At 42.1% G+C, this 12,353-nt stretch overlaps 1 protein-coding gene across 2 annotated transcripts in view; it reads right to left on the reverse strand.

The window, feature by feature from the left end:
• LOC112247393 (FAS-associated factor 1) overlaps positions 1-12,353 on the reverse strand; it is a 93,829-nt gene that overhangs the window by 24,162 nt on the left and 57,314 nt on the right. For both annotated transcript variants that reach the window (XM_024416178.2, XM_024416249.2), the window contains exons 13-15: positions 10,177-10,331; positions 3,775-3,911; positions 3,458-3,546 (exon numbers count right to left, since the gene is read on the reverse strand). In XM_024416178.2, the coding sequence (XP_024271946.1) occupies positions 3,458-3,546; positions 3,775-3,911; positions 10,177-10,331 (381 nt within the window). The remainder of the gene's footprint in view (positions 1-3,457; positions 3,547-3,774; positions 3,912-10,176; positions 10,332-12,353) is intronic.

Genomic DNA, 12,353 nt, shown 5'->3' on the forward strand with positions numbered 1-12,353 from the left:
TATCACACACTGAATAATGCAACAATACACACGCATGTGCGGGCATTTCAATGGTTATTTCCTTGTCCATACACTCATAAGTTTAGCTGTAAGACAAACAGCCAAAGGGGCATAGCTGCTAGCTAGCTAAATTAATTGTCAAATAGCAAAAAATGTAAGTTCAAGAACAGTTATCAAATATTTTTATAACTAACCCAGGATAGAGCACAAGCTGTTTCCAGTGGGAACAAATGAGTCAAAGTGAGCAATAGAAGCAAGGAGGGGGGCAGAGCCAAACCTGAGCTAGTGAGATCCTATTGGCGCGTTCTAGGATGTATTTGCATATTTCCATTAGGGAACACCTACTCTGAAGTGCACGTGTGCAATAACTCCAGTCGCCCTTGCACTCCTAAACAACACAAAAAGTAGTTCACTAACATATTATAGTTTTGGGAACAGAAAACTATTGAGATAAAATGTTTAATCGATGAGAACATTTGCATAATGTCGACCAAAATCCATCTCGCTCCATCTTCTCCCACTGGCACCACTGGGCTTCCTCTCAATCACCATATTTGGTAGTGAGTGGAAACGCCAACCGGATGCTTCACACTTATACATCCTGTGAAATATCTGTCTCATTGTTCTGTGATGTTATCATACAGAGTCATTCATATTATACAGAGCTAGATAGCAAACTAAACTAAATGTCTGCATTATCCTCACATACATAACTTGCAAGCTAAGTTACATTGTCTCACGTCAGATAGCGTCACTCCCCGATGCTTGTCCCTCCACCGTGTAGGCAGAATCAACGCGCTCTCTGATGTAAGACAATGGCTATGTTAGCTAGCTAGTTAGTTGAATGCTAATGTCAGCCAATGATACAATTGCTAGATTGCTTTTCGTCATCCAGTGGAACAAACCTAGCTTAATTTCATCAATATCATGCAAATAATTACATGAAAAAAAGCTACTTGCAACTGAAAAAGTTGTTAATTCACTATGGAGTTGATGCTTGTGTTCCTGCTCACATTTGCATTGAAATAAATGACGTATTCTGATATTCCCTTAAAACGAGTGTCTAATATAAGGAAAATGCCTATACATTTCATCAGTTTCAAAAACATTGCTCTATTACGATTTACAATGTAGGAGTGTTGGGCTGAAAGAGAATTGTGTTTACACTGCCCTGCGTGGAGGGGGGCAACACTCGGGCGAGTGCCGTGAGCGACCTCTGGAGGTAGCATTTGAAATGACTTTTTTTACATTACAATAATGTCTCTTGACAATCGATACCGCTCTAGAATATCTCGAGAAAATCTCCTTAACGCTCGTCAATGTGAAACGCCTGAGGAGACCTCTGCTTGAACTCTGGTCCAAATGGTGACATACTGTACTAATGCATTTGACTAATATAGGCCCACTGAGCCTACGAATGTGTCAAAATAGTTAAATATTTAGCAATGAGATTGTTCATGTAGTCAAGTGATTTAGCAAGTCATTGCGCTTTCTAATGTTTGAGAAACAGATGAGCACTAGGAGTGACAAGTTCACCTCACAGCAGAGACAGGGTCTGGAATTTACAGGATGTGGTTGCAGATCCCTAAGGTTATTAATCACTATCGTACATTACCCACTCATGATAATTTGTTCTCCTGATTTGTGACATTATCACTTCACATTTCCCTCAATCCCGACAGGCATGTGTAATTATCACAACCAGTGACTGTTATGGAGACAGATGGCTTGTCAATTCTGACAGAAAATGACTTACTCCTCTTATAATGAACAGAAACATTTTAAATATGCCAAATTGAAAAGCTATTCAAGAAGAGAAATGTTGAATTAAAAGACTGACCCGTAAAGGCCATTTTAATAATTTAAGAATCCAATTGTATGGTATGCTAATTTAATAACAGATTTTCTGTTCACAGCAAAAGCTGTCATATTTGCTTTGCATCTACGAAGACAATAGCAAGGCATTCAACTGAGCTTCTCCCCATGAAAACCTGTTAGTCAATTATTCATACATCTCTGAATGAAGCGTATTACTGTAGCATCCAGTCTGGTCACACAGGACATACAACTTGGTGACATGTGCACATAGCGTACATACTACTTGTTTCTTATTGGTCTTTAGGATTTTTCTGAAAGGGTAGGCATCCAATGAGAACCTAATGGGAATCACAGTTACAGACAGAAGTGTCAACACTCATCGGCTCACGTACAGTTACCCCCTGGCTGTGTGCAAAACACTAATGATGATTCCCGTGACTGAGATGCTGTAACAAAACTAAATCAACCACTGAAAGGTCACTAAACTAGTATTGTTACAACACCGTGGGAGTCTAACTCATCATATGATGTGACAGAGTCGAGGAATGAGAAAGACAGTCAACCAGCCAGCCAGCCAGGCCTAGTTCTGCTGAAGAACATGAGACAATCTCCAGTTTTAATCTACTATACTACTTCAGATGCCTTTCATCTCAGAAACAGAAACCACCTTGTGACCATTTCATTATCTAAATCTATATCCCATCAACAAGAGTGAAAGGTCTAAAGACAAGTCAGCGGAGAGAGAATGTGTACTGGTATTCAAAGACATCTCGCAGTGACAAGTTTACGCCAAGTATTGAGCACATTGGATTGAGCTTGATGACACGTCACCTCTTCCAGACTGCTGATTAATGAGAGGTTTATACAGTACAAAGAAACAGGGTATGGAGTCATTTGTAATCACTAACAACACAAACTATATGCCTGAGAAAGCATGGTCTAGTGTAGTCAGCTTAGGAGGACTACCTAAAGAATGCATTTCTTTGGTTATTGGATGTTGAGTAAATATCTGCTAAAGTGAGAGAATGGTTAAATAAATCCATTCATTGTGACACAGAAAAGAGAGCGTTCATGAGGTCAGGTGAATGTCTTTGACACAGAGGGACCCCCGCCATACTGTCCCCACATTCCTGTCCTCACATGAAAGAATACCGCCTCTGTTTCATTGCTTTCTTCTCAGAGTGAAGTTTGTTTGTCAAGTTTCTATTGGATTAAAGCAGCAATAGACAGAAGGGTGAAAGAGAGAAGAGTTTGTATCCTGCTCCCATTGTGACGATCTTAGGCACAGTAAACTAAAACAAAATGGGAGGGAAATGAATTGTGCTTTCACTCCCCTGACCCAGATAAAGGGCCTCTCAGAGTATGTATTCTTTGCCTTGGCCTTAAGTGGAGCTGGTGGCAGTCACAATGCATTCCGATTTGTCTCAGCATGTCCCCATTTAGCTCCCGGACAAACTATGGCATAATTATAAGAGATCGGCTCAAATGGCACAATAATTGGCTCCCTCTTGGCCTCCTGTGATGAAACAAATCATGGTATATTTCAGTGGCCATGGACTAATAATGGCTTACATTTCAAACATCTACTCCCACTTAACTCTGTTCCTCTGTGTGCTTTCAGAGTTCCCCTCATACATACTTCATCCTTGATGTCCTCTTGCTGCTGAGCTGTGAAGATTTCCATTGCACCCATTAGCCTCATCATCAACTCATCCACTGTCGTGTTGCCTTGAAAGAATAGTAAAAAAAAAAAAAGACATTTAAGAAATACAATTGTAAAATGCCTTTTGGGATAATTATTATTTTATTTTTTAAAATCACAAATACATGACTATTTCAGCATTGTCAGAGGGTCAAAGTAATTTGGTTGAACACATAGAGCTCTCCAAAACGTATTTTCAACCAGAATGTGATTGTTCAACCCATTGATATTGTTGATATTTATGCAGTCATTACCTTGAATAACATTTAAAACTTCATTTGATGTCCTCTTTCCCATGACAATAAGGAGGAGGGGGAACTGATCTGTCTTGTATGTCCGAATCGTCTGTGCCACCACACTGCCAAAGTGCCTCGTGCACATAGTGAGTAGTCTGGGAAAGGAAAAGATGGGACAGACATTTTTTCACATGAACAGCACTTGAATGAACAGCACTTGGTACACCGCTCACAGCAGTAAAGGAAACCTCCACCCAAAAACTCTTTTGGTATTTGTTTCATTAGTCCATTGTTGACGTAGTCCCAAAATGTCTTGCTTGTCAGCACTCAAGTTAAGTAATGAAATCATCCATGTACGATGCATTTTGCATCAAATGTTTTGCTTATCAGCACTCAAGTTTTCAAGATATGAAATCATCCCTATACAGGGTTGACTATGTCAACAATGGACTAATGAAACAAATACCAAAACGATAGTTTTTGGGTGGAGGTTTCCATTAAGGACTTTAAAACCAATTCTGCCTTGTCTTCCAGGAGAGGTCCCTGTCTAAATAAGCCAGGCAGACAAATTAGTATTCCCCACCAGTGGTGATGAATTGATAGGGCAGAGAGGATTTCTTATTCCATTACAAAGACAGAACTTTAAATTAACATTTCACTAGAATGAAAAGGGTAGCAGGCAGGCCCTCGGAGCTCACTGTAAATGTCATAATATTAATGAATCGCTATAGACTGAATGCAAATATAGATTCGCTTTTTCACTCGCCTTTTAATAAGATCCACTTTAATAACTGGCTGGTAAAATAGAGGAGTAATGGAATGGGTGGAGGATGAGGTCAGAGAGGAGAGGGATGGAGTGAGTGGTCTGGGCGTGGCTGCTACTTATTAATCATGAATTCAAAGTTGAGAGAGCTAGTTGCATTACTTTTCAAACTGTGCAATGGAACAACGGTGGCTCAATGCTTAACCATGGGAAGCATGAGCACCAATCTCCATCAGCATTCCAGGAGAAACAAGGTCATTTCAACCACAATCCTTAACCCCAACATTACTCTAACCCTAAGTCAACACCAACTAGCTCATGTAGTTGCTCATGAGTTCTGACGATGCGGCTGACTTGTCTTTTGTCCATTCTACTGTGGTTAAGGCGAGGGGTTCTCCCCCTGACACAGTGAAGTTAAGACGATGTCCATGCCCTGCCCTTGTCCCTGCTCTAGAGGGCCCTGAAAAGGCCTAACCATGGCCAGGCCAAAAGAATGGAAAGGGGTAATTCTAACCTGTCACCAAGGACTTGGGAACAATCGTCAGGGCCTTCAGAGAAACCCAATCTTAATTCCCTTAAACAACAACCTCCTTTTGTTCCAATCAATCAAACACCCCAGGAGTCAAACCAAAACAGTAAAAACCTGTTTCAAGGAACCAACTATGTAATCGGACACAATACAGCCTTTTTTTCTCTTTTTTTACACCTACCATACAAGGCTAATGCTTGATTTTTTTTACTCCTGAGTTTGTAAACCAAAAGTGAAGAAAATGTTTCTACATATGGTGCACAATAACAAGTACTGACACAGAATCACATATAAAGGATGAAAATTGTGTGTCTCAGGCTAGGAAGTAAGGATTAGGAGTGTTTTAACGATGCATCTTTCCTACAACGGCTGAAGATGGCATGGTGTTTTGGGAAACGCATGTTGACAGAACGTTAGCTAAGTGTGTCGTTGAGGCTTGTGTCAGTACTGATAGGATTTAAATAAAAATGCAGCGCTGCTCTCGTATCAGCTTTCTCCATTCAAATTTTACCTTAAAATTAGATTTATTCCACAGTATTGACGACAGATCAGCTCCTAGGAGATGTCTCTAATATTGAGGTGGTTTATTCTAATGCTAATCCAGATTTGGTACATCATTGCACACCTTGTTACACATGAAATATATTGAAGATAAAATGACCAACAGTAGCCTAAAATTAGCTAAATAGAACTCAACTGAATTAACATGACATTTTAACATGACTTATTTATATAGGCGTATGTAGGCTATTCATGCAGTCATCCCAGTTTTTATTTGAAGCATCTTCATCCTTCACTTGTTTAACAAATGCAAAAGAAAATGGCAACTTTGTATTTGTAGTCACATTAGTTCTGAAGTCATCAGTGGTCACAGAAAGACAGATGAACATCATGATTTTCCGTTTAGCAGATATCTTCGGTGTATAAAATGACGCGGAAGGACAAAAAAGGCAGTGAATACATAAGGGTTTTGAAGGGAAACTTCACTAACAAAGGTTTTGGGAAACTGTTCTGATATTTACGCTCCTACGAAGGTCCTAAAGAAATTTATTTTTTGGGTGGTTTGGTAGAGTTACAGGTTTGAAGGGTGGATTTACATTAGTAAAATATGTCTAGTGACATCTCTTCAACATCAGATTTTTCCAGCATGTCACCTGTGTATCTTGGTGACAAAACTCTAAATCACCTTTACTCCACACAAAGACCCCCAAACAAGGCTCTCCCTTGCCTGCAATTTGGCAAATCTTATCATAAATCTATACTCCTGCTTACAAGCAAAAACCAAAACAGGAAGTACCAGTGACACACTCAATACGGAAGTGGTCCGATGAGGCGAACGCTGCACTACAGGATTATTTCGCTAGCACCGACTGGATTCTGCTTCGGGATTCATCCGATAACATTGAGTTGACGACCACAGTCCCCGGCTTCATTAATAAGTTAATTGATGACGCCGTCCCAAAAAATGACCGTACGTACATATCCCAACCAGAAGCACTGGATTACAGAAAACATACGCACTGAGCTGAAGGCAAGAGCTTAAACTTTCAAGGAGCGGAACACAAACCTGGACGCTTATAAGAAATTCCAACACGACCGCAGACTAGCCATCAAACAAGCATAGCATCAATAAAGGATGCCAGCTCTAACGCTCGTCAGATGTGGCAGGGCTTGCAAACTATCACAATGTGAAACCAAGTCGAGAGCTGCCCAGTGACGAGGGCCTACCAGACGAGCTAAACGCCCTCTATGCTCGTTTCTAGGCAGGCAACACTGAAGCATGCATGAGCGCACCAGCAGTTCCGAACAACTGTGCGATCTCACTCTCTGCAGCCAATGCGAGTAAGACCTTTAAATAGGTTAACACACCAACAGTCCCTCCAAGGCTGTTGCACCCCAAAATAAAAACAGATTTTAGTATTGAAAATCATACCTTGGTATACCCTATTAAACGATAGATCGCCCAAGAGTACCTTGGATGTGTTGTGGCCAAAGCAACATTACTGTTTCAAGTGCGAGTGCAGCTATTCGCATACCATAAATGTCAATGTATAGACAAACAAAATAAGGATAACAATTCAAACTATACAGGAGCTTCTCATCAAAACCATATTGCATAGTGTTGCACAGTTTCTTAATGAATGCAATAATTCACAAATGTCTGGATATTTTGAAAGCCTTTCATTTTCAATTTGGCTCACAGAGCAAAAATGCTATCTTCTGGTATTAAGGTAATTCTTACAGAGACATGTGGTGCCTTTACCTTGTACCACTCAGAGGTATGTGGGGATGGCCACCTTATCATACCCAGCATCCAATTGGCTCATTCATCCCCTCTCCCCTGTAACTATTCCCCAGGTCATTGCTGAAACATAAGGTGATGGCTGTGCATGAATGCCGCAACACTGGGCCTCAGGACCTCTTCACGGAATTTTGCCATTGATAAAATGCAATTGTGTTCGTTGTCCGTAGCCCATACCATAACCCCACCATGGTGCACTCTGTTCACAACGTTGACATCAGCAAACCGCACGACGCCATACATCTGCCTGGTACAGTTAACCAGGAATCATCCGTGAAGAGCACACTTCTCCAGCGTACCAGTGGACATCGAAGATGGACATTTGCCCACTGAAATCTGCTACAACACCAAACTGCAGTCAGGTCAAGACTCTGGTGAGGACGACAAGCATGCAAATGAGCTTCCCTGAGATGGTTTGTGCAGAAATGATTTGGTTGTGCGAACCCACAGTTGAATCAGTTGTCCGGGTGGCTGGACAAAGACGATCCCGCAGGTGAAGAAGCCGGAAGTGGAGGTCCTGGGCTGGCACGGCGGTTGTGAGGCCGGTTGGTCGTACGATCAAATTCTATAAAATGACGTTGGCGGTGGCTTATGATAGCGAAAGTAACATTAAATTAAATTGTGTTGTGTGACAAAACTGCACATGTTAGAGTGGCCTTTTATTGTAACCAGCACAAGGTGCACGTGTGAAATGACCATGCTGTTTCATTAGTTTCTTGATATGCCACACTTGTCAGGTCGATGGATTATCTTGTCATAGGAGAAATGCTCACTAACAGGGATGTAAACAGATTTGTGCACAACAATGACATAATATTTTTGTGCGTATGGAACATTTCTAAGATCTTTTATTTCAGCTCAGGAAACATGGGACCAAGTTTTTACATGCTGCGTTTATATTTTTGTTCTGTGTAGGTGGCGTCGTCAAAGTACTGTAAAGAGGCTCTAAATCAGCTCACTATCTCCGCACAAAATGTTCATGTTTCCTTGGACTGTTAGGTTCACGTCTTTACATCAGTCATGCGTGAGACCCTGAGAGACTGCTGCCACCCCACCCCAGTGAGCAGCCAACAAGCTCTCCAGGTGTGCTTTAGTCAATCACGTGGAATAGGAACCGGACGCTACTCACACAAAACAGACACTTTCTGTGCAGACGTGTTGAATGGAAAATGGAATTTCTCCGGATATTCTCTTGTTTTGAATACACAGAGCTTATGAAAAAGTCAGATGACTGCACGATAACCTTCACTGGTAATGTGTTGAATAATGAGTTCAATTCCATTATTGATCAGTACAGCACCATATGATGCATTAAAATAGACGAGATGTGGTACAAAAGTGGGCAGTCAAAACACAAAACATAGAATCAAAAGCAAAACAGATTACAAAATGAAAGATGTAGTTTCAGAGTACATTTATTCTTTAATAAGTTCAATATTTGCTGTGTATGAGGTTCAGTGTCCATGTGGTATTTCAGAGACATTTCCCATGGGTGACAATTGGCATGTTTTCAGCAGATCTGGCTTTATGCATAATAATTAATAACTAAACTAAGAGGACTGTGATTATACAGAGGCAACCTAAGTGGCTCATTTTACACTATGAGGCCCTAGAAATTAGGATACCTTCTTAATAGTTAGTCACTGCGACTCGTGCCCATCATCAGTGACTCAGGATTAACCTAAGAGTTTCAAGTATTAATGTCACAGTGAAATGCCTTTCTTGCAAGCTCCAAACCCAACAGAGCTTACAGAGCAATAATCATTATCAATGTAGCACAAAAAAAATAACATTAGGCAGAACAAAAACATACGAGAAATAAAAATAAGAACACGAGAAGTGAGACGCTATTATACAGGGTCAGATCCAATACCATATTTACAGTGTGCAGGGATACTGGTGCAGAGATGAGTGCGTGAGAACTTGGGGAAAACAGCTCCAGATGTTGCTTGCCATTAATCTGCAATAAAAAGGCTCAGCTGGGCGCAAAAAGCAAGAAGCAAAGGGAGAAAGGGTACAGAAAGAGGGAAGGAATATCCTTAAAGGAAATAAAAAAGGAGTGAGGTCAGTGTCTGAGCCTCACCCCCGGTTTTTCGTAAACGCCTCCTACCAGGGGGTGGGCTTAGCCCTGAAGTCTAGTGGAAGGAAAATCTAGGGCCTGCCGCGGAGTAAGAGGCTGCTGCTGTGCCCCAATCAAACCTCCATCTGGCTACCGGCCGGGCCCTCTCTCCTCCTCCATCCTCCCCACAGCAGACATCACACCTGGGCCGCAACCTCATTCTCCCCCTTGGCTAGGGGAGGAGGAGAGCAAGGCCAGGGAGAGGCCAGCCTGGCTTTGGGGTCAAGAGTAGAAGGCTTGAGAGTGTAGTTGGGTAATGCTAAGCACAAGGAGTCACATACTGGAACAGCCACAGCCTAGGTGGAAAGAAGGAGTTGGAATATGCTGTGAATTGGAAACTAACTGTTGTGAAGTTACGGAGGAGAGATAAAGTTGTTGTCACGTTGATAAGACAACTCCCTCAGCCTTGGGTAAATAGATATGGTCTCCCAGGCAACGCAGACTTCATGTGAGCTTCATTTCGAACTGACCCTCCATTGAGGCAGATTAGTGAAGATTGCCCAATTGGGGCCTCATACTGCAAACACAAGTGCTTTTGTTAGCACACATCCCCCTTCCCGATGAAGAGGGGCTTGAGTTAAAGAGAAGGTGGTGCGGAGTTGGCGACTGGGGGCTGAATATTATCCACTTCTCAGATTCTCTAATATTCAGTCTGTTCTCCAGTAGTGGATTCCTGAGATGTGATGAGGGCCTATACTTAGACATACCTGGCTTTGTTAGCTTCTTTAGTGACATCCCAGGCCCATGTGATGAAGTTCTGGCTCAGATAGGACACTATGGAGTCTGCACACATCATCTGGGAGCAGAAGACATTGCCGAGCACACTCTCGTCGTTGTGGAGGTAGATTGCCAGCAGTTTTCTCTGTGGAAACGGACAGCAGAGGTATTTCATTAGAGGTGTGAGGATTTAGAAGCCAATGAGTTAATGACCAGCCAGACCCTGAAACAGGGGCTTCACCCAACACAGCACTGGAAAGGGGAGACAAGTGTCCTTGCTCAGAGTCTGGTTATATTATCATTGAAGGGAGAGGTTTTATACAGCTTTCGCACGTCGTTCGACAGGAGACCGCGAGTAAAGAGACTGCTTTCACAGACAAGGCCAAACGCAAAACACACAAAATCAAATGAACAGGGAGTAAATAAAACTTCCTTTGAGGCGGCCAATGAGAAAACAAAAACAGACAAAAATCACTTTATTTTACACCAAATGCCATTGGCCTTCTCAGGTTAACAGCAGGAGCGGACAATATTGACAATGCTCTAAATCCATGGATAGACACCATATGAGCCACAGATTCTCAAGACTCACTGACAACTCATTAAAAAACAAACACAGCCACAAACAAAAGGTTCTCTTGGATGATGTAGGAAATAAAGCCCACTAAATTACAGAACACTCACTCAAATTTCTTTCTAACCCCCTATGTTCCTTACAACACTCGAAGGAGCTCATTTCTCAGGAGCTGCTCTATATACCAAAAGCAAAATCCACACAGGCAGAAAAGTGAGGGAAAGTAAAAAAGAAAGTTGTGCTATATTGTGGCCTGTGTAGAAAAGGAGTGGGAGAGCACTGCTGTGTTTGCTCAGCGATTAGAGGTTTAGAATAAGCTCCCTGGTTCCTAGCGGGAAGGAGCTTGGGGCTAATTCAGTGGCCCAATTGAACGCCCTGAAAAGATTAAACACTCATGCTGAGAAGACAAGCAAATGCAGCCTTGAGGAGAGTTTTTTTTTTCTTCTCACAAAAGATGAAATGAGACACGCACACACTCATTATCTTATACATACGTGCACGTAGGCGCATGGACACGCACACACACTCGTCCCTCTGCAACTTATAGAAAGTGCTAAGTCTCCGGAGGACATTTTCACAAACCGTAGGTTCAAAAACATACATTCTGTAAAGAAAAGGGAAAAGCCCTCTTCTCTAATAACACCCAATCACAAAGTTCATCGTTTTACTTAAACGGTCTTCTCTAACTGTTCCCCATCTTCTTTCACGTTTCATCTTTTGTAGTGCATTTCTAAGCAGGGACAAATCGCCTGTAAAACTAAATTACTAGGTTCAACCCGAGCTAGAAAGTGACCCAAAAGCCGCTGGTGTGAATCATCCCACCTGTTCACCATACAGACAAGGGGAAGAGGAGGAGAGTGAAGAAGCTTGAGAAAACTGATCTGTTCTGTGAGCCAGACTGTAGTGATTTTCACACAGCACCCTGTCAGGGTTCACTCTTGTCTGTTCCTCTTCTAGTGTGGACCAGAGCCATGTGAACCAGGTAGCCGTTGGCCAGGAGCTGGCAACCAGAATGGGCTCAGCTCACATACGGCTGCTTTTTTGTGTCCGGCCTGGACCGTATGATTATCTGCAACATGAGTAGGAATTCTCCCACACAGGTGCTCCACTGGGGGCTGAATAGAGTGACAACTGGCAGATGAAGACCAGTCTGAGAACAAAATGTAGAACCTAACTCATCTTTAACCACGTCACACAGACACAGATTGTTATGAGAATGCAACACGACACCAGTGAGAAAACAGCCATTTGTTTTGTTTTACAAATGAGTTTCTGTAGTATGGGTCATTAGAGGATAAGGTAAAAATACACCTGCCTGATAACTGTGGCCCCTGATAAACACACTACCATATCTCATTTGTGACAGCCAGCCAGTTTATGTACTTTATGTACTGTGTTGTGGGAGGACATTTTTAATTATATCCCATGTTGGGGAGTGGAGGAAACGGGTGAAAGTGATCATCCACAGCAGCCTCAAGAAAAGCAAACACTTCAAAATGAAGACCTCAAATTACTGCTCCCCTGACCCCACACACTGAGAACACACATTCAGATCAACGCTTTAACAGATGGTAGGTACATAATTGAACCGAT

Source organism: Oncorhynchus tshawytscha, linkage group LG01 (assembly GCF_018296145.1).
Source record: "Oncorhynchus tshawytscha isolate Ot180627B linkage group LG01, Otsh_v2.0, whole genome shotgun sequence".
Lineage (NCBI taxonomy): Eukaryota > Metazoa > Chordata > Actinopteri > Salmoniformes > Salmonidae > Oncorhynchus > Oncorhynchus tshawytscha.